The sequence below is a fragment of the Mesocricetus auratus genome, unplaced genomic scaffold, assembly GCF_017639785.1.
Source record: "Mesocricetus auratus isolate SY011 unplaced genomic scaffold, BCM_Maur_2.0 Super-Scaffold_100019, whole genome shotgun sequence".
In the NCBI taxonomy this organism is placed as follows: domain Eukaryota; kingdom Metazoa; phylum Chordata; class Mammalia; order Rodentia; family Cricetidae; genus Mesocricetus; species Mesocricetus auratus.
This window is the reverse complement of record NW_024429200.1, coordinates 1,160,346-1,186,590: the sequence shown is the minus strand read 5'-3', so window position 1 is coordinate 1,186,590 and position 26,245 is coordinate 1,160,346. Positions and strand designations below refer to the sequence as shown.

General features: G+C 38.8%; 1 protein-coding gene across 4 annotated transcripts in view; it reads right to left on the bottom strand.

The window, feature by feature from the left end:
* Positions 1-26,245, bottom strand: part of Braf (B-Raf proto-oncogene, serine/threonine kinase) — a 125,320-nt gene that overhangs the window by 30,331 nt on the left and 68,744 nt on the right. The window contains exons 9-15 of one of the 4 annotated variants that reach the window (XM_040728643.1): positions 23,010-23,045; positions 22,665-22,701; positions 21,117-21,236; positions 18,368-18,504; positions 16,833-16,950; positions 13,757-13,841; positions 12,894-13,070 (exon numbers count right to left, since the gene is read on the bottom strand). In XM_040728643.1, the coding sequence (XP_040584577.1) occupies positions 12,894-13,070; positions 13,757-13,841; positions 16,833-16,950; positions 18,368-18,504; positions 21,117-21,236; positions 22,665-22,701; positions 23,010-23,045 (710 nt within the window). The remainder of the gene's footprint in view (positions 1-12,893; positions 13,071-13,756; positions 13,842-16,832; positions 16,951-18,367; positions 18,505-21,116; positions 21,237-22,664; positions 22,702-23,009; positions 23,046-26,245) is intronic. The other 3 variants (XM_040728640.1, XM_040728642.1, XM_040728641.1) reach the window with 3 other exon arrangements.

The following is a 26,245-nucleotide window of genomic DNA, read 5'->3' as shown; positions in this document are numbered from 1 at the left end:
TTAACTTTCAGTTGACATGGTGGTTCAGGTCTGTAATCCTAGCACTTGAAAGGCTGAGGCAGTAAGATCACTGCAACTTCAAGGCCAATCTAGGTACAGCATGAAAAGTTTCAAAACAAACAGCAACAACAAAAACATCCAAAACACATCCTATTCCCAAAACCCAAACCAAACAAATTCCACTAAAGAATTTTTATTGATATTCTGAAACATGATTTTACTTCCTAAGCTGCCCTTGAACTTAACACGATTCTACTGCCTCATGTCCTGAGGGCTGGGGTTACAGATGTACACTATCATGCTAGGTGATAAAAGTAAAGCTTTAACCATAAGAATTCTAATAACTTCTTATGCCAGCTCCTTTATTTTTATTTTTTGATAGGTCTCCTCCAGTAGCCCAGGCTGGCTAAGAACTTTGTATGTAGTTCAGGTTGGTGTCAAACCTGTGGTGATTCTCCAGTCTCAATATTCTTAGTGCTGAAAATACAGGCATGGGTTGCCAGGCTTGGATATCAGTTACTTTTAAGAAGGCTCATCGCAGCAGCTCAAGACAGAGCCCAGCAGTTACAAGCACCGGCTGATCCTCCAGGGGACCTAGATTTGGTGCCTGGCACCCACATGGAGGCTCATAAGCATCTGTGGCTCCAGTTCCAGAGGACCCACCCCTCTTCTGGCCTCTGCGGGCACTGTACACACGTACTGCCTTACATATATACATGAAGACAAAACACCTACACATGCAAAATACTAAAAATAAAACATAAAAAGGCCTAGAGTTTTCATAGGAATGAAGTCAGAAATCCTTCTAGCTTGTTATCTTTAGGGACACAATCATTCATCCAGTTTTAACACCAATTAGCTGCTTGTGTTTCATTTAAGAATACCATGAAAGACACCAATCAAATACTTTCCAGAAATTAAAATATTACAATCACTTGGCTCACAAACCAGTTTAATCAATTAGTCTATCTGGGAAAGTCCCTAGTGATTCATCTAAGTTTTTTTTTTTTTTTTTTTTTTTTTTCGAGACAGGGTTTCTCTGTATTGTTTTGGAGGCTGTCCTGGAACTTGCTCTGTAGACCAGGCTGGCCTCGAACTCACAGAGATCCACCTGCTTCTGTCTCCCGAGTGCTGGGATTAAAGGTGTGCACCACCACCGCCTGGCTTCATCTAAGTTTTTTAATTTCTTGTATTTTCTGAATATTTTTAAAACTCCAGACCTGGCAATCTAAGATACCTGTATTTCAAGCCCTCTTTTCTCTAATTGTGTATAATTCCACAAATATTCATCAGACTTCAAGTGGGAAACTGAGACTCTCTCCTCTGACACCCTAGCTCTCTGTGGAGAGTTTGGCAGCTGTCTGAACTGACAGACGTTACGGTGGTGACATAATGTAGGTTAGTCTTGTTTCCCTCATGTCAGTGTAGAAAGAGAGTGAGACTGAAGAATGATATTCTGTAAGCTCTCCTGTAGTTAGCAATAATTCACCATTTTAAAAATAATTTACATCTCTAATGGGCGGTTTGTATATTTTTTAGTTGTACTTTATAGTGGCCTAAATTCTATTTTTATTTTGATTTAATATTTAAATAGTTCCTTTCACTTTTAAGGAATTTAATGAGGGGGCTGGAGAGGCAGCTCAGCAGTTACAGAGCACTATGTACACTTCTAGAGAACCTGAGTTAAACTCCCAGACTCATAGTGGCTCACATTATCTCTAATTCCAGTTCCAGGAGCTCTGATGCCCCCTTTTAGCTTCTGCAGGCATGAGGTACCAACACGGTACACAGAAATACATACATGCATAACACTCACACACATTGAGGATTTCCTGAGTTATTGATATGTAAAACATAATGTACCAACTTTAATTGTGTAATTCAAAACTAAGAACACACTCAAAAGATTTTTCATAGGAAGATGGCTCAGTGGGTAAAGAGGCCTGCTGCTGAGCCTGGCAGCTTGAATTCCTTCTTCAGGATCTACATGGTGAAAGGAGAAAACCATCTACCTCTTCTCCTCATTCTGCTACATAGTCATGGAGTATACAAATCTACCAAAAAGTGTTGCATAGGGTCCAGCTGATCTTTACCCTGCAGGTTCTGGAAAGGGGCATTCTGGTGGGGATGAGCCCCGGCACACTTTACAGTCTGAATGTGCCTTTTCCTGATGTCTAGCTGTTAAACGTCTGCATGTACTTATTAGTCATTCACAAAACATCCCTACATCCTCCAACCCTTTCCTAAGACCGGATCTTACTACAGACGAACCTTGAATTCTTGATCCTCGTTCCCTGGCCTATGAAGGTCAGGGATTACAAAAGATGCCACCACATCCAGTTTCTCTGGCTCACTGAGTGGTATGTTGCTATTATTACTTTGTGTATAGGTGTTTTGCCTGCATGTATGTCTGTGTACCACATGTATGCCTAGTGTCTGAGGAAGCCAGAAGAGGGTTTCAGATACCCTGGATTGGAGTTAACAGCTGGTTGTTGGTGCTTATAATTAACCCTGGTCCTCTGGAAGAACAGCCAGTTCTCTTAACTGTTGAACCATCTCTCCAGCCTCTCTGCTTTATTACTGAATTTAACAGCTCTTTCTGTACCTGGAAGACTTTTTATCAGATATATTTTAAATTATGTTCTTCAAGACCGTAACTTGTCTTCATTTTCTTTTGTTCATCTAGCTTTTCCCACCATACTAGGGACTGCAGAGAGGGTTTCACATAGGCTAAGCACTGCCCTACCAATGAGTTATATATCCCCAGACATATTTTTATTTTTATAACAGTGTCTCTGGAGGAAAACTAATTTTAGACTTTGATGTACTTCAAGCCATTTCTTTACCTTTTGTGTTCTAAGAAATCACTGCTTATCTTTATACTACAAGGATTTTCTCTATTGTTACTTGAAATATTAGATTTTGTTTTTAATACACTTCAAATAAATGTTTGTTTTGTTCCATCTAATAGTTAATGGCTCAGTTTTCTATATGAATGCCTACTGGTTATAGCAACATATGTTGAAGAACTGTCTTCATGAATTGCACCAACAACTTATTTTTAAAAAATTAGATGAACTATGATTTGCAAATGGAGAGAACTAGGAAAAATCATGCTGAGTGAGGTAACCCAAAACCAGAAAGACAAATATAGTATAGTATGTACTCACTCATAAGTGGATACCAGACATAAAGCAAAAGATACCCAGCCTACAATCCACAACCCCAGAGAAGGCAGAACTCTCTTCCAGAAACAGATGAAAGCAGATGCAGAAATCCACAACTAACCATTGGGTTAATATCCTGAAGTACAATCCAAGTGAGGGAGGAGCAATTATATGAACAAAAGAGTCAAGACCGGGCTGGAGAGGTGGCTCAGAGGTTAGGAGCACTGACTGCTCTTCCAGGGGTCCTGAGTTCAATTCCCAGCAACCACATGGTGGCTCACAATCATCTACAATTCAATCTGGTGTCCTCTCCTGGCATATACACTGTATATGTAATAAATAAATAAATCTTTAAAAAAAAGTCAAGACCATGAGGGGAAACCCACAGAATCAGCTGACCCAAGCTAGTGAGAGATCACTGACTCTGGTCTGACAAATGGGGAACCAGCATAAGACTGAACTAGACTCCCTTAATACAGGTGACAGTGGTGTGACTGGGACAATATATGAGGCCACTGGCAGTGGGTCCAAGATCTAACTCTAATGCACAAACTGATTTAGTGGAGCCAATTCTATATAGAGAGATACCCTGCTCAGTCTAGACACAGGGGGTGGGGGATGGGGAGTTACCTTGGCCCTGCCTCAAGGAGATGATGGGACAGACTTAGACTTCCTAGGGAAGGCCTTACCCCTAGGGAGGTGGAGTGGAGGGGAAGTGGAGGGATCGGGAGGAGAGGAGAGAGGGGTTGGAATGAAAAAATACATTAATAAAGACTCAAAGAGAAAAGAGATAAAAAAATCAAATGAAGAAAATATGTATATTGCATCTATATCTAAGTTCCTACTCTTCTACAATGATCTACATATGTATACTTATACAAATACCACAGTCTTGATTACTACAGTCTTACAGTAATATTTGAAATCTCTAACTGAAGTTCAATTTTGTTATCCCCCCCAAATTGTCTATTTTCTTCTTTCTCATTTTTCATCCCCCCCCCCCCAATCTTCTGTTTTTCTCTCCCCCATCTTTTAAAATTCCTTCTTAAAATAGGGAATCAGGTAGTCCAGGCTGGCCTTGAACTACTGACCCTGACTTCTCCTCTGAAGGACTGTGATTTTAAGTGTGTAGTGCCACAACTGGCTTCAAGTATCTGGACTGTAAATCTTTAGACACCGTATTTACATATAAATGGTCAGATTAGTCTGTCAATTTGTGAAATTATGTCTGTTCCTATTGTGACTAGCAACATGTTACAGCTAGAGATCAACTTGGGACGAATTAAGAACTTAGTGACACTGGGTCTTCTAATACACCAATATTGTATATAATATAATATAATAACCACTTCTCCTAAGAACAACAGTGGTCTGAACAGATGGGTATGTAAATAAATATAGAATTTCATATTATTGGTGGGAAAGCAGAAGGCACAATATTCTTTCATTTTTATGATCCTTATCAAACACTCACAAGCTGAAACATAAAACCAGAGGCCCAATACTTATTTACAAAAACAAGGGGACTGAAGGCAGGAGGGGCTGGTCTTTCCAACAAATGCTGCTGGACAGTTGGCTATGTATACAGGGAAAAAGAAAGAAGCCTCAAGTGTGACCTCAAACACAAGTCATCTGAAGTGAAACACGCTTATAGGAAAATGCAGAGTTAGCACCGCCTTTTATACATGTGAAATACTTTGAGAAACATGCTTATAAGAAAATGCAGAGTTAGCACCGCCTTTTATATACACAAAATACTTCGACATTTTCAGAACATTTCTTTATATAATCTGGTTGCATAACCTTTATGCTTCTTTGTGAGGTAGGCGGAGGGACAGTAATTCTATCCACACAGAGAGAAAAACTAACGAGCAGAAGTGAAATCACCAAGGAGACACTGGAGAAGGAAAGGTTCTGAACACTCAGATTTGGGTTCAATCTGTGCTAATTTCCTTAGGAGCACTCCTGGAACTCACTCTGTAGACCAGGCTAGCCTTGAACTCACAGACATCCACCTCCCTCTGACTTCCAAGTGCTGGGATTAAAGACGTGCATCAACATCACTCAGCTACAACAGTTTTCAAATACTAATTTGTAACATGGAGACGATAATGCTTATTTTAATGTATTCTTAAGAATTACTCTATATGTTTAATGAAAACCCACTATGCACTAACCAACAACTATTCTTGTTTAGCCTTGGAATAAAACAAGGTATTTATCACTGTAGTGCAGAAGATGGAAAATACAAGATAAATCAGTAAAGCATACAGTGTACCTCTTACAGTTAACTGTATGTGGGGGAGCCTGGGCAGAGGACAGGGAATGCTGAGCTGCGGGGGGGGGGGTTACTTTTAGGCTAAAAAGGACCTCTTTTCATAGGATATTTTGAGTAAAGACTCTCAGGAGGTAAGACGGTATATATTAAGGGAAGAGACTATACCACGGACAAGGAAAAAAGGTGAGAGCCCTAGGGCAGGCACAGGACTTCCATAGACAAAGCGCAGCAAGAAGGCAGAGTGTGACACTGGAGTCAACTGGAAGAAAGCAGAGATCTGAGAAGTAGCAGAAGAGCTGGGGGAGGGGAACGGAGAGCAGGTGTGGCAGGTGCGCAGGAAAGGCCTACTTGTAGAAGCCTTACTCTCCCTGCACAGAACGCCGGTTTTCACTGGGAGTGGCACATGGACACTAAGGAGCATTAACAATTCAGTCTAGTTTAACAGGGTCAAATAAACTACTGTGTGCAAACTAAACTGCGGTACTCAAGTGTAAGCTGGGAGATGGGTAATAGAATGGGAGCTTGAATAGGAAGATAAGTTAAACAAGTAAAAGGAGTTATACGGCTTTGGATATACTTTAAAGATGTACACACTGAGCGCTGGGTGTGGTGAGTTCCAGGACAGCCAGGACCACACAGAGAAACCCTGTCTTGAAACACTGCAACAAACCAGCCACAATGAGAGTTGATGGACAGAGTGTCAGTGGTATGAAAAAAGGAGAGGACTCAAGGATCACTATATAACATTTGAGACAAGCTGGAGAGACACAGAACTGATTTTAAAGTGAGTTTTTCCCCCACTCGGTAAAACGGAATGAGATCTCAGAGGGGGAGATGAGAAGCAACTACTAACAAGACAATCAGAAAAATATGCTTTAATGTCAATTTCTTCGACCTTATATGCTTGTGAATCATTTGTAGATCATGTTAAAATGTAGATTCAATTCAGAAGATCTGAGGTAGTGTCTAAAATTCAGCATTTCTAAGGGATCCCACACAGATGGTATCAGACTACTCTAACGAGATTAAGAATACGATTAAGCAGAGAACAAAGAACATTCCCCACAAAGAACTGGATTAACTGCACCCTGTTTATGACAGATCAAATAAACAGAAGACCAAGAATTTAGCCACTGCATATAGCAGCGTGGAAGCCTATAAGGAACTCTGTCTTTTTAAAAGGCAGGGTCTCATTCTGTGGCCCAGGATGGGAATGTAAGTGTGTGCCACCACTCCCTGCTCAACACAGTTTCTTAATGAAATGGCAAGCAAGATCGTTAGGTGATGCTCTTAGGAAGGGGCTTGGGGTCTGAGGACAGAGGAAAGAGGACGAGGAAATGAACCGTGGGCTGCAGGAATACTGATGGCATTAAGGCCGAGGCTGGTGAAAGGGGCGTTCAATGTGGAGAAGTAACACAGAACACAGCTCCAAGGCTGCACTGGGCCAAGTGCCTGGGGTAAGTCATATGATCTTTCTATCTGCACTGGCTCCCTGGTTCCTGAAGAGCAAGTGAGAAAGCACATATAAAAATGTCCCACACATTCTAAGTGCATACAAATGTTAATACACAGTGAGCAAATAACATGCAGCAGAGCTGGAATCGGATTATAAAATTTATTATTAGTCAGTAGTGATGTGCAAAGAGTAAAAAGGAAGGCAAATCCTGGTTCTATAGTTGTAAAATAGTAACAAAACCACTGTGCATACTATTAACACACACAACTATGAAGGGTACAAAATACATATTAAACCATCAAAAGCAGTTATCTCTGGATGGTAGGTTATTGGCATGTATTTGTGTTTATATTGTTTCAAATGATTTTCTATTACTTTGTGGTAAGTTTTGTTTGAAATTAAGACAAACAACAATAAAAAGATAGTGTAAAAATCACTCATATTCCAACCCTAAAAAAAATCCCATTAAGATTTTTACATGTTTGCTTTCGAAGTTTTTAGAGTTTATACAAACTCCCTTCCTTGCTGGAGACAACCACAAGTGAAATGGTGAGTATCTCCTAATTCATACACCCACACGCATGCACGCACGCATACACGTGCCACTTTAAAAAAAATTCAAATATGGGCCAGGTTTGTATGCCTTTAATCCTTGCACTAGTGGAGCAGAAGAAGGAGGAACCTGTAAGTTTGAACCAGCTACACACTGAGTTCCAGACCAGTGAGGGCTACATAGTAAAACTCTATTTCAAAAAAGCAAAAACAAAACCCCAAATATGATATATATTTTAGTGGTCGATGACAGAATAGGGGGCATATTTACTTATACAAACTGGTATTGTTTGAATTACTTATAACAATTTATGCAAATCAGTTTTTATAAAAATGATCTTAGTGTCTCTTTTTTCATCTATGCAATATAACACAGACAAATGAATACTAAACCAAGCGACATGTTGTTATTTTGAGGCAAGTTCTCACATAAAACAAGCTTAGACTCTGAGCTTCCTGATTCTAGCTCCTAAGTGCTAGTGGCTACAGGTTGTGTATGCCATTGCAATCAGCAAAATTGTATAATAGTTTGAAATGTCTTCTTCCTTCTTTTTTTATTTTATTTTTCTTCAAGACAAGGTTTCATTGTATAGTCCTGGCTGTACTGGAACTCACACTATAGATCAGACTGGTTTCGAACTCACAGAGATCCTCTGTCTCTGTCTCCCAAGTGCAGGGATTAAAGCTATGCAGCACCACTGCCTAGTAATTTTAAACTTCTTTTGCTGAAGACAACGCGAATGAATTCTAACAAACCATATGACTGCTTGTGAATTTTAAATTAGCATGTAAAGGTTAAAATAATTGAAAAGGGTACAATTTCCGATATGCTACAAGTATCAACATTTAAACATACTGATATTCAATGGTAATGATATTTAGGCAGAATACTGCTTTGACTGGCCCAGAACATGCTCTGTAGACTAGATGATCCTCCTGCCTGTCTCCCGAGTGTTGGGGTCACGTGCCACCACGCCTGGCTACAAACTCTTTTTAGAAAGCATCTTGTTTAATGAAAAAATCTTTTAACTTTTTAATCTCCCCAAGGAAACAGACACATTTTCTCTTGGTGCAAGTGGTGCCCTCTGCTTTCACTGGCTCTGTCTCTGCCTGTGCCCCCCACCCCGGGATGCTCTGATCTTTCGTTTCTATCAGGCTTCTCCTCTAATATCTGATGACTGAGAGATATTTTATCTTATTTAGACTAAGTGCGGGACCAGTACATGGTCTGGTTTATTGTGAGTCCTCCTGGTCTGGTAAGATTCCCTAGAGAATACTCGTAGACTTGCGGGACCAGTCAGGCTTGGCTGCTAACATCTGGGAATCAAAAAGAGAACAGGCTGGGCTGTATCTCAGTGGCAGGATACTTACTCTAGGGCTAATCCCTAACTGTCCCCCTCCCCTCAAAAAACTGAGTGCAATGGGCAGCACACTGAGCATCACTTGGTAATACGCAGTCACCCAACCCCACTGTCTTGAAAAGATGTCCAAGTCCTAGACATAGCAGAATGCCCCATCCTGAGGCACGCATTTCCAGACTTTGTGCCAGTCGCTCAGTGGCACTGGTTAGGAGAGGGTGAACAGAACAGCTTCCCCAGTGCAGGAAGAGCCAGCTTCTGAAGCCAGTCTGTGCGTGTGCGGTACATACGATGGCTTTCAGCTTCTGAAGCCAGTCTGTGCGTGTGCGGTACACACGATGGCTTCCTTCGGTTCTCACTGATTTAGTTTTGCTACCCACTATGAGTTCTCACTCGATCTCCACGTTTCAAAACTGTTCCTACTGTCTTCTCTCAGTCAGTCTTACCAGTTTAAGCCTCTATAAAATATTTCTTCATTGTCATTTTAATGGGGTTGAAAAGATAGAGAAAAAAAATCTGTCACTTTAACCCAAAACCTAGTCATTTTAGCAAGAGTTTTAATCTGTCAAAGACTTTAGAAACAACAATATATTGGTACATTTAAGCAGATGCAAATTAACATCTCAATTGGAAGGGGGGAAAAAAAACAGAAAAGGTATTGTGTTTTATTTTTTTCATTAACTTTAAACTGGTATTAAAAAGTAAACTCTGGGCAGGCAGTGGTGGTGCACACCTTTAAATCCAGCACTTGGGAGGCAGAGGCAGGCAGAGGCCAGCCTGGTCTACAAAGTGAGTTCCAGAACACTCAGGGCTACACAGAAAAACACTGTCTTAAAAACCAAAACCAAACAAAAGTAAACTCTGTTAGAGGGCTTAAAACTTAATAGTGCTTTCTCAGCTACTAAAACGCAGGACAAGTCCAATGGAGAGATGTACATGCCTGCTCCAGCAGGCTATCTTTAAAAGTAAGATTGGTCGCAAGTACACTGAGAATCCAGACTGTAAGGTGATGGGGTAGCATCCGCAATTCCTCGATAATTCTTTGGAGTTACTCAGTTTCATGGCTTCTTCCCTACTCTCACTTTTTAAACTAACCCTGGCACTAAACTGCCTATCTTCTCAAAATAATTATAAATACTAGTCTTTATCACAAACTCTTTTCTGTCATTCTCTCTCTCATTCACTTTTTAAACATTTCTGAGTTTTGATATGAACAGAATTTGAATCTTCTTTCTGGACAGCAAACTAATGGGTAATATACAGTTTTGTGTAATCATGCATGCATGTCTGTCTGTCTGCTGCCTTCCTTCCTTTTTTTCATTTTACTTATAAGTATTGAATATCCATCACAGGCTAGGACCCCGTCTAGGCATCAGCTATAAATCAATAAGCAAAACAAAGCCCCTGCTCTTGCCCAGTTTGTATATAGTGGAGACAACAGAATTTTAAAAAGTCTGTAGAATTAGGATACAGTGGTAAGGTGGGTTGGGGACACGGTTATATACATCAGTCACAGAAACAATCTCTCTTAAAAGGGTATGTAAAGCCAGGCATTGGTGGCGCACGCCTTTAGCCCCAGCACTCGGGAGACAGAGGCAGGCGGATCTCTGAGTTTGAGACCAGCCTGGTCTACAAGAGCGAGTTCTAGGACAGCCTCCAGAGGCACAGGGAAACCTTGTCTTGAAAAACAAACAAACAAACGTATGTAAAAATAACAGAGAACAGAAGTAAAGGTATTTGTGGTACAAATATTCCAAAGAAGGAACGAATAAAGAGATGCTGAGGTGGGGGTGGTGTGCGTTCTTCAACCCACTGCAGAAGTGGCAGAGAGCAGTGGGCAGAAATTGAATGAGCTCTGCTTTTCTTTCTTGACAGTTTCTGCCGGGGGGTTTTGTTTAAGTTTTTAACTACACACTTTTAGATTTGAGTAGATTAAATTTCTTGCTTTATTAAAAGGCTGAGATTGTTTTGTGAGTAGACAAGTTAAGGACGTTATTCAATATTAGGACCTAGCCTCTGAAACTGTAAGAAGGCCCCAGCTAAATACTTTCTTCTGTAAGAGTCCTGGTCATGGTGTCTCTTCACACAATAGAACGGTTCCTGATTCACTATGAGTAATAAAGCATTCTGGCTGAACACAGACTTGTAAAGTTATTGCCTAGCTTTGAATGAGGGAAGGTGAAAACTTGAGAAACCAGATATGGTTTGGGTATCTGACTTCATACTTATTTCCTGTAGCTGACCTTGAGGGGAGAGTTATAGATATAGTTATAGATATGATTTGGGTATCTGACTTCATACTTATTTCCTGTAACTGACCTTGAGGGGAGAGTTATAGATATAGTTATAGATATGGTTTGGGTATCTGACTTCATACTTATTTCCTGTAACTGACCTTGAGGGGAGAGTTATAGATATAGTTATAGATATGGTTTGGGTATCTGACTTCATACTTATTTCCTGTAGCTGACCTTGAGGGGAGAGTTATAGATATAGTTATAGATATGGTTTGGGTATCTGACTTCATACTTATTTCCTGTAACTGACCTTGAGGGGAGAGTTATAGATATAGTTATAGATATGGTTTGGGTATCTGACTTCATACTTATTTCCTGTAGCTGACCTTGAGGGGAGAGTTATAGATATAGTTATAGATATGGTTTGGGTATCTGACTTCATACTTATTTCCTGTAGCTGACCTTGAGGGGAGAGTTATAGATATAGTTATAGATATGGTTTGGGTATCTGACTTCATACTTATTTCCTGTAGCTGACCTTGAGGGAGAGTTATAGGTGTTTAAGACATATTCACTTTTACCCCTTTCTTCCAATTTTATTAATGTAAAGGTAGCCTAAGTGATTATGGGGAAAACTAGTCTGAAATCTTAAGTTAAAATAACTTTGCTAAACATGTGGCCTAACAGGTTTACTTATACAAGTTACTTAAAAGTCTGTTTCCTTACCAATAAAAGGAAATTAAAATATCTACTTAATAACATTTTAAATATTAAATGACATACCAATACATACACACAGAAGTAATTTGTATACTAAGATATACTTTAAACTATTTATAGAGCTTTCAAACTTATATCTTATTGTTTTCAGCTAAGTACTTTTTTGTTTGTTTTTTTTGAGACAGAGTCTCTCTAGTTAGTTCTGGAACTCAGAGAGACCCCCCTGCCTCTGCTTCTTGAATGCTGGGATTAAAGGCATGAATCAAGCCTGGTCTCAGTGAAGTACCTTTAAAACTTCTCTGTTCTCTTTTGTTTCACGCTGGGGATTGACACTAGGGTTTGTGTATGCTGTTTAAGTGCTCTACTACTAAATTACAGCTGCAGCCCTAAATTCTATCTTTCAACTGCTTAATTCCACTGGAAGGGTTTTATGCAAAATTTTTCTTGAGCCAATTCTTTTTTGTTGTTGTTTTGAGACAGGGTCTTTTTTATGTAAACTTGGATGTCTTGAAACTCACTCTGTAAGCCAGGCTGATCTTGAACTCACAGAAATCCACCTGCCTCTGCCTCCTGAGTGCTGGGATTAAAGGACTGTGCCAGTACACCCACCCCAGTTAATTTTAACCTGTATCTTTTGAATTACAAAGCAAAACTCAGTAGACATACATGTTTCAAATTGATGTTCTCAACTAGGATCAGAATATAGATATTTAAAACTTTAATAACTGGTTATTTTGCAGCAGAAAATACAGGCATGTAAGAGAAAATGGTTTGAAAGCACAGATTATAATAGTCACATATTTTCCATTAACTAGTAATGACTTTTTTTAGTGGTAATGTTTTGCTTTGTTTTTTTGGGGGGTCCTGCTTTTCTGTACCTCCACTGTTCACATAAATCATGGAGTGCTAATCATCACTTGCAATTATAAAGCTCTTATCAAACACTTCACTCCTTGTATAAAGGCTGAACTAGAGAAATACTGTTTTAATAAGCTAGTGCTAGCTATTAGTATCCTTACATCGAAACTTAAAATGCAACCCATAAAAGGTATTATTAATGCCTTTAAAGTATCCTTAGGTCATTTATAAAAGTCATATATGAAGAGTTAACCGAATTCAACTTACTCCATGCCCTGTGCAGTCTGCCGTGCAATATCTATAAGTTTGATCATCTCAAATTTGGTCTCAATAATGTGGAGATGGTGATACAGGCTGGAGCCCTCACACCACTGGGTAACAATAGCCAGCTGTGGCTTTGTTGAATAGCCCATGAAAAGCAGGATATTCACATGCCGCGTTTTCCTGTAAAAAAGAAATGTGACAATGAGTAATAATTCCTTAAAGGGAGCCAAGTCAGTCTACCAATAATATGTTCTCAATAAAAAGTACCAGGAACAAAATGAGGTTAATCTGTAGTTATCTCGTCTAACCTACAACTGTATTCAGAAATATATTTAAATGTATTGTGTGAGGAAGTAGAGGCTGTTTTTGTTTAAGTGGTTCTAAACATAGTAGGAAGTTTTCTTAGGTGAAGGCAAAATCATTTTCCTCTAATCTCCATAACTAACCTCCTTGTTCTGCTCCCTGCAATGTCAGACAGAGTAACTATGTACCCTCTTGAATATAACAGCCTTCTCTGTATTGAAATCTCAGTTTTGTTGAACATTCCCCTCACATAAAGTTATAACTCCAGAATCTTCCCTATTAAGTCTTCTCATCACGAATTTACTCTCATTTGTCAATATTCCTCAAGTCCTAGAGCCCAGGACTAATACAATTTTAAATGTGTTTTGAGACATTTAGAATTTTTAGAGTAAAAGGGACTATTACTATACACGATCAGATACTTACTTCTATTAATTCAGTCTAGGAATATGTCTTTTACACACAGTTCTAAATGGTACTGCATATCAGGAAAACAATGTAAGTAGCGCATTGTTTCTCTACTTGAAGTAAATGCACTGGAAAGCAGGGATCTACGAGCTCACCTGAGCACTCCCACTTCATTTTTGAAGGCCTGTAACTGCTGAGGTGTGGGTGCTGTCACATTCAACATTTTTACTGCCACATCACCTGAAAGAAAATTGTTATTCCAAATTTTCAAATTATAAAATATGACTTTTTCCCCCTGGTTTCTCTGGCTGTCCTGGAACTCACTCTGTAGACCATGCTGGCCTCTAACTTACAAAGATCTGCCTGCCTCTGCTTTCCATTGGGATTAAAAGCATGTTTCATCAATGTTCAAATAAATACGAAATATTCATGGATGTTTTTGCTAATTGTCAGAGTAAAATAAATTATATTTAACTACCTAGTAATAAACTGTACTTTACTTTTAAAAAAAATGTTTTTTGGAGACAGGATTTCTTTGTATAACAACTCTGGATGTCCTGGAACTTGCGCTGTAGACAGGTTGGCCTTGAACTCACGGAGATCTACCTGCTTCTGCCTCCTAAGTGATGGGACTAAAGGTGTATGCCACTACTGGCAGCCTTTTTTTAAAATCATGGACAATGGGACACACACATCCTCCAACCCTACACAAAGCAACTAACAATGCTACTTCTATACTACTATTTCAAAACATAAACTAAAATAGTCAACGTTTTTTTTCTCCTGGGAATTGAGTTTTGCCAATTTAAGTACTCAGAAATTTTGTAATTAAATGAGGTGTTATTTACTAAGTGAGTATGCTGAAACTATGGACGTGACAAGTCCAATGGAACTCAGTTTAAAATAAAAACTTGTAAAATGTTCCTCCAAAGTTATGACTTACTTATACTGTTGACTGGAAAATTATTAAAATTATAATCATAGTTTAACTATTTTGGGGGGGAGGTTATTTTTGAGACAGGGTTTTTCTGTGTAGCCTTGGCTGTCCTGGAACTCTTCTCCGTAGACCAGGCTCTCTAACTCAGAGAACAACATGCGTCTATCTCCTGCTGAGATTAAAGGCGTATACCACCAAGGTCAGGCTGAAATTCAACTCTTACACACTGCTAGTAGATGTGTAAATTGGTACAATCTATTGGCAGCACTGATGGGAGTATCTATAAAACTGGAAGTATACATATGGTGTAGTTCTATAATTCTCTCCTAGGCATATAGCCAGTAAAAATATACACATATGCTCTTCAAAAGGCATATACTAAAAATATACACTGCAGCATCATTCAAAATAGCACCAAATTGGAAACTACCCAAACGCTTCTTATACAGCAGATGGAAGAAATCACATTACAGTCACATAACGGAATACTACAGAGAGGATGAATGACACACAAACATCCAACAACATTGATGGGTCTCACAATACTGCAAACAAAAAGGATAACACATTATATTCTACTTAAGTCGGGATGTTATCTTTTCAGGGAGAGTGAGTGAGGAGGGCATGAGGAGATCTTCTAGAAGGCTGGAAATGTTATGCTTATTAATCACAAATTTATTTACTTGGTTTGATATGTTTTAATTATCTGACCCCCCCCCACACACACACTGTATTCTTTTCTTTTGGTTTTTCGAGACAGGGTTTCTCTGTGGCTTTGGAGGCTGTCCTGGAACTAGCTCTTGTAGACCAGCCCGGCCTCGAATTCATAGAGATCCACCTGCCTCTGCCTCCCGAGTGCTGGAATTAAAGGCGTGCGCCACCAATGCCCGGCTTGTATCCTTTTCTTAACTATCAAAGTAATATAGTATTTATTCTCAGTTATACCACCTAATACTGCTGAATACCTATATGTTTCAGGAAACATAAATAAAAACTTCCCATAATTATGCCACTCAGAAACAACCCTTGTCATGTATGTATATATCCTATGTTTATCTATATATGCAGTACTAATACTTAATGAATGAATATCAAATGATAACCTTATGAGAGAATTCATATAGCATTTTTATACTATTGATATTTTTATGGGTCTTTTAAAAAATTATTTATTATGTATATATACAGTGTTCTGTCTGCATGTATACCAGCAGGCCAGAAGAGGGCACTAGATTGCATTATGGATGGTTGTGAGCCATCATGTGGCTGCTGGGAATTGAACTCAGGATCTCTGGAAGAGCAGACAGTGCTCTTAATCATTAGCCATCTCTTCAGTGCTCATGAAGGTATTACATATGTGGCTTCAAATAATATATTAGACACCTTTCCATTACCCCTATAGCTATTTTGACTCACATAACAATACATGGATGCATCAATATGCTAATCAAACCTTCTACTACTGAGTGCTCAAGTCTATTTTCTTTTTTTGGTTTTTTGAGACAGGGTTTCTCTGTACTGTTTTGGAGGCTGTCTTGGAACTCGCCTCTGTAGACTAAGGATGTCCGGCTCAAAAGGAATGCTTTCAAAAGGAAAACAAACTTCCTTTAGGACTATATAGCTCAATGATCTTCATCTTTATGAATCTTTACTGTAAAATACTGACAGCACCTTCACTACTGTGAAGCCAGTTTTTACATTCCATCATTTTTGTTAGGAACCTTTGAGGACTTCTGCATTTGACGAAAACAGTTTAATAATGACAACAGTGAATAATTTTGACTTTGTATTTGTTCTTGAGACAGTCTCTTGTAGTGCTCAAGTTGGCCTTGAACTTTCTACATAGCTAAGGATGCTTAAGCTCCTAATGCTCATGCTTCCTCATCCTAAGTGCTGGGAATACAAGTGTGTGTCATGATGCTTGTCCTCCCTTCCTCTCCACTCTTCAAGACAGGCTTCTCTGTGTAGCCCTGGCTGTCCTGAAACTAGCTCTGTAGACCAGGCTGGTCTGCCTTTGCCTCATGAGAGCTGGGATTAATGGCATGAGCCATCATGTCCAGCTTTGGCTTGAAATTTTTTTTTTTTTTTGGTTTTACAAGACAGGGTTTCTCTGTATTGTTTTGGAGGCTGTCGGTCCAGCCTGGCCTCGAACTCACAGAGATCCGCCTGCCTCTGCCTCCCGAGTGCTGGGATTAAAGGCGTGTGCCACCAACGCCTGGCTTGGCTTGAATTTTTAAAACAAAAGATTTTAAACATATCCTACTTGTGCCAATGGTACCATATTACATACATACCATGCCACTTTCCCTTGTAGACAGTTCCAAATGATCCAGATCCAATTCTTTGTCCCACTGTAATCTGTCCATCAGGAATCTCCCAATCATCACTTGAATCTCGTCTACCAAGTGTTTTCTCAAAAAATACAGTAAAAGTCAAGCCAAGGCAAACAAAAGAGAAAATCCTTACGTTTCATGCTAAATACATTGCTGCCTGACAGGAAGTTAGAAGAGAGCAAGGAAAGAAAATAACAAAATGCCACCATGTTGAGGAAGCAAAAGTTACAATCATGACTCAAAACACAAAATTAAATTTAAGATGGGTCAGTATTAGGATGGGAAACTACTTAACAGAATAACTGGTGCTGGAGAATGATTCAGAAGTTAGGAGCAGCAACTATTTTTCCAGAGGCCTGGGTTCGAGTCCCAGCACCCATATGGCAGTTCACAACCGCCCATAACTCCAGGTCCAGGGGATCCATTGCACTCTTCTGGCTCCCTTTAGCACTGGACATATACAGGTTATACTGAATGTATATTCAGTCAAACACCCACATACACAAAATAATAAAGTACTAATTAAAAAATTTAAAATAAAAATAATTTGTTATATGTAGAAATACGTATTGTTATGATGGGGGATGTCCTTCTGAATGCTGTAAATATGTTTCTCTTATTGGTTAAACAAAGCTGTTTTGGCCAATAGACAGTCAGGGCTACCAGACGAGGAGACTTCTGGGAGAGAGTGAGTTGCCAGAGAGACTCCATGAAAGTACCAGAAAGATAGGACACCCAGGCATTCTCCAGTAAAATAAGGACATTCTCCGGTAAGATAAGGTCATGTGGAGACACACAGATTAATAGTTATGGGATAATAATTAAGAGAGAGCTAGCCAATAAGAAGCCTGAACTATTAGCCAAACAGTTTATAATTAATATAAACCTCTTTGTGTTTATTTGTGACTAAACAGCTGAGGGACTGGACAGAATGAAACTTCTGTCCACATTGTTATTCTTAAAATCAAAACAAAATGGCATTTTAAGTATCTGGAGGACTACAGAGGTAAGATAACAACTATATATCTGTGGTTAGGTTTGGCTTCAAATCTCTAAAACTTTACATGTTATGGTTAACTGTTGGCGCTAGACTTCCTTACATATCTTAACTGACTTGATCATCAAAACAGAAAAAAAAAAGATAAAAAGAAATCAACATATCAATTCCTTTGGTAAGGTAAAAATAGCGGAAAATTAATTTTCTAATATGGAAGAATGACATTTGGTAGATACTTAGAACATATAAACTTAATCATGCTTTCTGAGTCCTTGTTTATACTCGTCCTCCTTATTTTAGAAATAGAACATCATTATTTTCCTTTCAAAATGACCTCTTAAAACTTTGATTACAAACAGGAGCAAAAGACCAGTTTTGTGTGACTATGTTTCATGCAAAGAAAACCATTCACTCAAATTTGCATCACACAGTCCTGTTATATCTAGATGGCAATTGTATTTGGCTATGGTTATAGGAAAAATTCATCACACATCCTTACCATTCGATTTCTATCTTCTGAGGAGGAGGATGATTTCCTTTCCCGCTGGGGTCCTGGGGATTTCTGTAAGGCTTTCACGTTAGTGAGTGAGCCAGGTAATGAGGCAGGTGGGGTGGCAGACAACCCTGGAGTGGACCCTGCATTAGAGGAAGGGGAATTATGCCCATTGAGCAGGAGGAAGCATGAAGGAGGAGCAAGCATGTTCACCTAACAGGGGCAGAGAGTGGGAGATCTACACTGTAAATGCAATGCACATTTAAACACCAGCCTTTCACAAAGCGCAGGCCAAAAGAGGCACGGTTTGTGACTGGTACTGAAATTTATTTTTGTTTTCTGGCCAATTTAATGACTGTTATGATAGATACTAATGAACAAGTCTAGAAAAACACAATCTCTAAACCAAGGCACAATTTCTAAAATTTACTACCAAGTTCCTGTGCCTTTGATAAAAAACCAATGCACTGGCATGGTACCACACAACTTTAATCCTAGCACTCGGGAGGCAGAGGCAGGTGGATCTCTGTGAACTGGAGGCCAGCCTGGTCTATAGAATAAGTTCCTGGATTGTCAGGGCCACATAATATAGAGAGACCCTATTTCAAAAAACAAAGAGAAAACTAACAAAACAAAAACAATGCAAAACTCTACAAAATAAACTATTTTGTATATTTCAATAGCCTCGATATTTCAAAAACATGTAAACTTCAAAATTGAAATATTTTAATGGACTTACTGTTAAAATATTTCTTACAAATTAGCCCTAAATTTACATATGATCTTAAACTGTAGCTCTATTATTTAAGAGATTGTGGGTAGTGTCAGCCATCCTTGGAATTTTTTCTATTAAATATAGATGGTTGCCTTTATTGCGAAGTTAACATAAACAAAGCTAAGCAGGCTTTCTTCTTTAAGTTACTATATTATTGTTTTTGTTTGTGTGTAGATGCTTTGACTGTCTGTGTACCATTTGTCTGCTTGGTGCCTGTGGAGGACAGAAGAGAGCATTAGATCCCTTTTGGTTGTGAGCTGCTATCAGGGTGCTGGGAATCAAACCTGGATCCTCTAGAAGAACAGTCAGTGCTCTTAACCTCTGAGACATTTCTCCAGAGCCTGGCTTTCTTTCTTCTTTTAAAAAATTATTTATTTATGTTGGTTTTTATGTGCGCTGGTGTTTTATCTGCATGTGTGGAGGTGTTGGAATTCCTGGAGCTGGAGTTACAGACAGTGGTGAGCTTCCATGTGGTTGCTGGGAATTGAACCCTGATCCTCTGGAAGAGCAGCCAGTGCTCTTAACTGCTGAGCCATCTCTCCAGCCCTGCTCAACAGGCTTTCAAGACTTCCCGAAAAACTTGATATTATAAAGGTGAGCAGATAAATGCTATGGCATTCCAGTTGCATTTCAGCCACATAGCAATAGTTTATAAGGCATGTGAAGTTTACAAGTAGGCTCGGTTAGTAAAAGCACACATTGTACATGGGACAGAGTAGTTTAGAGCAACGACTCCACAGAGTACATAGTGAATAGGCCTGAGATTTCCATGGAGATTTCCATACACAGTAGCAAAAATATATTACTCTCAAGGGTAAAAAAGAGTCATGCTCTTTCAAACAGTAAGGATGCCAATGACAATATATAAAGGCTAAATCTGAATAGATGTTTTACAATCATTACATCATATTATAGCACTATATGAAAATTCCAGGAATGCATATGCAATTTTCTAAGAGAAAATGGTGTCTGGAATTTCTTTTAACTAGAGCACATTTTATAGAAATCCCTGATAATTTGCAATATTACAAAGCAGTAACACTTGCCATGCCTCATGCACAGTTCTTATTTATTGTATTGCTTAGTTTCATAACATCACTGAGTACTGAATGACCTCTACTGCATCTATGGGATGGTTACGTTAATGGGAAACTCTAAAGCACCATCATTATATTAGGTATAGGTCACTAAGCATATTGAGACAGTAAATATACTTGTAAAAGTATTTAAAATAAGGTACCTAAATTTTATCTTAAATTTACAAGTTAACAATAAATTAAAATGTGACAGGTAAAATAGGAGACTACAATTATATTACTAACTTCCCTCACATGAGAGCATAATTTAACATATGTAGATTCAATTTTTCTGAATTTATGTTCATGGATTAGTCAAAATATATCATAAATAAGGGGAAAAATAAAGAACAGAAAATTAGTTATATTACAAAATCTTTAAAAAAAAAAACTGTCAAAAGTGTCATAAAAATCTCTTCGGCCTCAAACCAGCAGAGGTTTTTCCTCCTGCCCCTGCTTCTCAAGTGCTAAGGTTACAGATAGCCAATATGCCCAGCATAAAAACCTTTTCATAGGGGTTTCCACTTACATTTTTTATTTTCTTAAAAAATATTAGTATTACTTAATCATCTAATGGACTAAAGTAAAAAGAATCCTGCCCACGCTACCCAGAACTTAAGAAATTATCAAGATCAAACAGAAATAAGACAACAATAAGCAAGATGGAAATCCCAACTCAGAATTTTCTTGCTTTTAAAAATGTATAATGGACAGCATACAGAAAGCTAGCAGTAGTGAGTGTGTGTGAGAAGCACATTCAGAGCATTCCAGCCAGGCCAAGCAGAAATTCAGTACTTAAAACTCTCACACTTACAAACACACGCTGTGAGGGTGAGGCACAAACAGAATCTGTAGTTTACACTTAGTTTGCTTGGGTGAAAACAAGAAAGAAGAGCCCAACTACCTCTCAACACTGGGCCAGGCTCAAAATCAAACACTATTTCACTGGGGACAGAATGTAGGAGGGGGCTGGGAGTCCGGGATTGGTATTTCCGAAGACAGCGCATCAGCTGGCTCAAGGGGGCTGTTAGAAGAGAAAGAGAGGGGCAGGCAAACACGGAAGACAGACACACAGAAGAAATGAAAGAAGTCATGGGGAATAAATTAGGCGAACTGAAGCCTGCTTCACAAAGTAATCCTGGACGTCTTTTCAAAAATCTGCTTATACTTTCATAAAAACCCCAATGAATTTTTTTAAAAGTGACTCATAACAAGGATAAGAAATGGCACGTGATTTTAGGTCCTAAGCAGGCTGTTTACTAAGTTAACTGTGATGCTAACATGATGGAAACATTTAAATGCTGGATGTATTGGGCAAAATTATCAGCAGCCACAGCTATTAAGACATATGAAAGTCAAACTGGCAGCGACATTAATTGGCAGGCTCATGGAATAACAAACAACAAAAACTCTTGAAAACCTATGTGATACAGTTAATATTAAGTACATAATTCATGCTTGTTATGTAATATCCTCACAGGAGTACAGAACCACAACGATATATGGCTTATTACAGTATTTATTCAGTATAAAGTACTGAGTCTAGGTTTGGACCTATTCTGAAGATACAGAAGGTCACAGTGAGAACCAGCTCTAGGCATGGTGTGCAGCTAATACGGTCTTTTTTGTAAGACACAAGTCAGCTGACAAGTCAGTAAACACAGAAGACCTCTTGCAAGAAACTTCAAGACAGTCTCAAATGCCATCTCTTAGAAAATATACAGGCTACATTATTACAGAGTTTCCTTGCTTTGTTTTTGAGAGAGTCTTGCTATGTAGACTTAGGCTAGCTCCTCCTGCCTCAGCTAGGATCAGATGCGTACGCTATCACACTTGGGAGGCTAGATGGCAATAACGTAAGAAATCTTAATGCAACTTCTCATGTGCATATTTTCTTTACTATACCAGTAAGAGGATAACCGAAATTGTCCATTATGGGTCATTCCATGAAATACATGTACATTTCAAATAGTTCTAGAAAGTTGATGAGAAATGCTTGATGAAGTTTGCAAAACTGAGGAGATGCAGCAAGCAACTCCAAAGAGTGATTTAGAATGATTTAACCTGATTCTAAGCACCTCTAGTGGAGCATTTAGTGGAAGCCAAAAGAAATTTAGCAACTCCAGATTTGGAGGCAGCAGAAATTAAAAAGTAGATAAAATAATTACGGCTCTCTCTTTGGAAGTGTATTTTAAAATTATGGATGGTACATTTAAGACTTTCTTTTATGTCTTCTCATTTTCTCTACGTGTTATGAATAATTTTAAATTCTGACAGCAGTAAATGATAATAACTACTATAAAAAACAAAAACCCATTTGGTTTTCTCTACACATTTTTCTCTGTGTCTGTTTCATGAAAAAAGCAACTATAAAGGAGACAAGCAGCAAAGCAATTGCATTTTTGCCTTTAAAAAAACAAACAAACACAAAAAACCTAAAATCACTACTTACCTCCATCACCACGAAACCCTTGGTCTCTAATCAAATCCTACAAACAAACAGTAAAATACATTTATTCAAAGAACACAGTAAAAATAACAACAAATGAATTTCCACTATGCATTAGCAGAAGGGTTAATTGAAAACAAACCCTGTCTTATAATTATTTCACAAAACAAAGGCTATGAAATTAGCTGGTGTATACGATAAACACTAAAGTTTGAAGCACTTGCCAGCCTAGCCCTACATGAAAGGATTATTAGTCCTGATCAATCCATATCAGGCCACTCAGTGGCTTCATCAATCCTTAAAGAAAATTCTACTGGCACATATTAAGAGCCATAAAAATGTTCATACCCTTTGATCCTGTAATTCCACTTCTGGGAATTTTTCCTAAGGAAATAATTCAGAAGAAAAAATGATATGCACAAAGATGTTTAGTGCAGCATTATCCATCACACCAAAAATCAGAAATAATTATTTTCCTGATAGGCATTTTGACATATTATGGTCATGGTGTATCAATTTAATGAGTAATACGCAGTTACCAAAACAATTATGAAACATGTTTACATGTAATAAAATACAAAATCAAAGCACATTGAATATGATCATAAAAATGTGGATGCGCATTGAAAAGGAAGGGGAATGAAAACAGCTCAAACAAGGGTTTCGTTGAACTTGGTCTGCATCATCTAAAATTCAGCTTCCAGCACAATGTCAGCAGCAGGGATTCCACATGCAATGAGATTTGGATCCCAGTCTGCAGAACCTGGGTTAATTGACTCAGTTTAATTCCATGTGAGGGATTGAATGGCCCCAAATGTCTCTACAAAGGTTAGTTCCAAATAGGCACCACTTGCAAACAGGCTTACTGTGTAAAATAATGAGTAAATTCTTTACTAGTGTATTACTACAATGTTTAATGTATTACATAGAACCTTTAACAGTGTCTACAGAAAAAGTAATAAATACTCATAATTTCAAACTAAGACCTAGACATCTTAGTGGCTTCACTATCTTTTGGTGGTTCTGAGAGTTTACAAACTCACTGTGAGATGCAAACACATGGAAAATAAGCACCAGGTTAAGAGAGAGATCCGTCTGTTGCTAATTCACTACCATTTAAGTGGCGGTATTGGCAAGACTTTTTGGTACACCTTAAGATTAAGACGATGCTGGGCTTCCAGCACCTGGATCTATGAGAACTGGCAAAAGAAGCAGCACTAGGGTTTTGGCGCTGGTGAGGCCGCTGAAGAGATCTGTGTGGGACTGAGGGAGCCTGGCACGCGGAAAAGCAAAGGGCTTTCTAGACAGAAGGACCACGGCTGAGAGAGGTATTTCCTGCTCACTACATGAGCTCTGGGACTCCCTGCACCCATGGCCAAACGCAGATTTCTCCACTCTCAGAAATGACTACAGTCCCAACCTAAACTCACACTTTTCAACCTCACGTGTTCTTAAAAGCTCCTGGTTGATCTACTTGATCCAAGTTAAATAGGATATTCTAGTATTCTACAACTAATATTTCAATGGTCTCCCCTGATCTCTTCTAGTCCCTTGTCTCACATCCCGCTGACTCAGCATCACAGGAGAAACAAACCACCCAAGAACTTCTGGCAGTATCTGTGTTGTCTATATGACCATTTGCATAGTAGCACCTGCCATAATGTCTAAAGTCACTCATTTTCCTCTCTCCTTCCCTCTCCAGGGTATCATAAACCTCCAATTCCTGATCATCTTGTCTTTACCTCCCAGTGCCAAGACTACAGCTGGGTACCACAATGTCTGGCTGACATTTAAATTCCTTTTAATGTACTGTCACTGTTTGAGTAAGTATGGTTCCCACAGGCTCATAGGTGTGAACGCTTGGTCACCAGGGACTATAACTGTCTCATAGGTGTGAACGCTTGGTCACCAGGGACTGTAACTGTTGGAAGGGATTAGGCTGGAGTAGGTGTGGCCTTGTGGGAGGAAGTATGTCACTGGGAGGTTTCTAAAGTCAATGCCAGACTCTGTCTGGACGTCTATCTCTGCCCACAGATCAAATATAAAGTCCCAACTACTGCTCCAGAACCTGCCGGCACGCCACCATACTCCCCACAATGATGACAATGGACCAAACCTCTGAAACTGCGAGCCAGCCCCCAATAAAACCCAATAAAATGCTTTCTTTTGCTTCTTTCTTCAGGGTAGTTTTTTACTCTTTCCAATTTAAGTTATTTTTGAGTAACATAATTTATACTCTGATTGAAACACACACAGTGATTTTCTTTAAGTTATATCTCCATTTAAGGTCATACTATTCCCACAGATATACTAAAGTCACTCTGGATAAAATACAAAACTGTAATTTTTTATAGGTTTTTATAAACCCTGTGCTGGTTTATAGTCAAGTGTCTTTATGCCAGAAAGCGAACCGTTACCTTCTGCTTCTCTTTAACCTTTGTCTTCTACTGACAGATAGTAAATAAATTAAGAGAAAAGAGAGCCAGGGTTAAATGACTTAAGTCCATTTCAGTCATTTATTAGTTATGTGATCATGGGTTGGTTTCATAGACTCTTATAAACTGAATATCCTTCAGAATAAGATAAGATGTTTCTCATGAGGTTTGATCAAGAAAATCTATTTAAAGCACTTTGCATACTACCTGACACGCAGTAAGTACTCAGCCATTTCCATGACTTCTAAAAACCCTACACCATCATAGTCTCTACTCCCTCAACTCCTTATTTGCTCTGTCTTGCCACTAACGCTACAAGAGTTTAAACATCTATCCTATTTGCCCAGAACACAGCAGTTCTGCCCTTACATATGTTAGGCTACTACTGAAGAGCTTTCTGGAATATTGAGATGCTTTACCACACTCAAAGTGTGTTGGGTCAGATGCAGCATACCATCATACTTACAAATCTAGTACTCAAGACAAAGAGGTAGGAAGCAGGCTCAAGACCTGCGCCGTGAGCTGCAGTCTCAGTGTTTCAGAACTCCTGCCACTGCTTTAGGGTAACATATGAAATCAGTCAGTGTGGACACTTCCTGCTTCCGCCTTCCACCATTTCTCAGCCCTATCCTGAGCCCTGAACGCCTATGATATCAACTATTAATTCCTCCAAGTAAAGGCAACTCTACAACATTGCATATACATTTCCTTAACAGATACTTTTAAAAAAATAATTCCCTACATAGTGTACTTAATAAATCCCTAGTCATTTACCTTCTACAGTATAACTTCAAGGTGATCCATTCACTGCTAAATATTCCTATATCCAGCCAGGTAGAGTTAGTTCATCATACCCCTTTTGTGAACTAGCATTATATTTATTTTGTGTGTGATTATTTGCATGCCTGATTCATGCACTAAACTATGATATCATAGAGGGCAAAATGGTGTGTTAATTCATCCTAAATCTCCAATTGCTGGGCCCAGAGTCAAAGACAAGTCTTTTTTCTCTGATAATAAGTGACAGAACAAAACAAAACCCATCCTGGTGAGAGCATCAGGATGGAAATGGATGAAGAAAAATTAATGGTAGGAATAAATGCAGTAAATTGTTCAAATGAAGGATTATGGAATCAAATGGTGGTATCA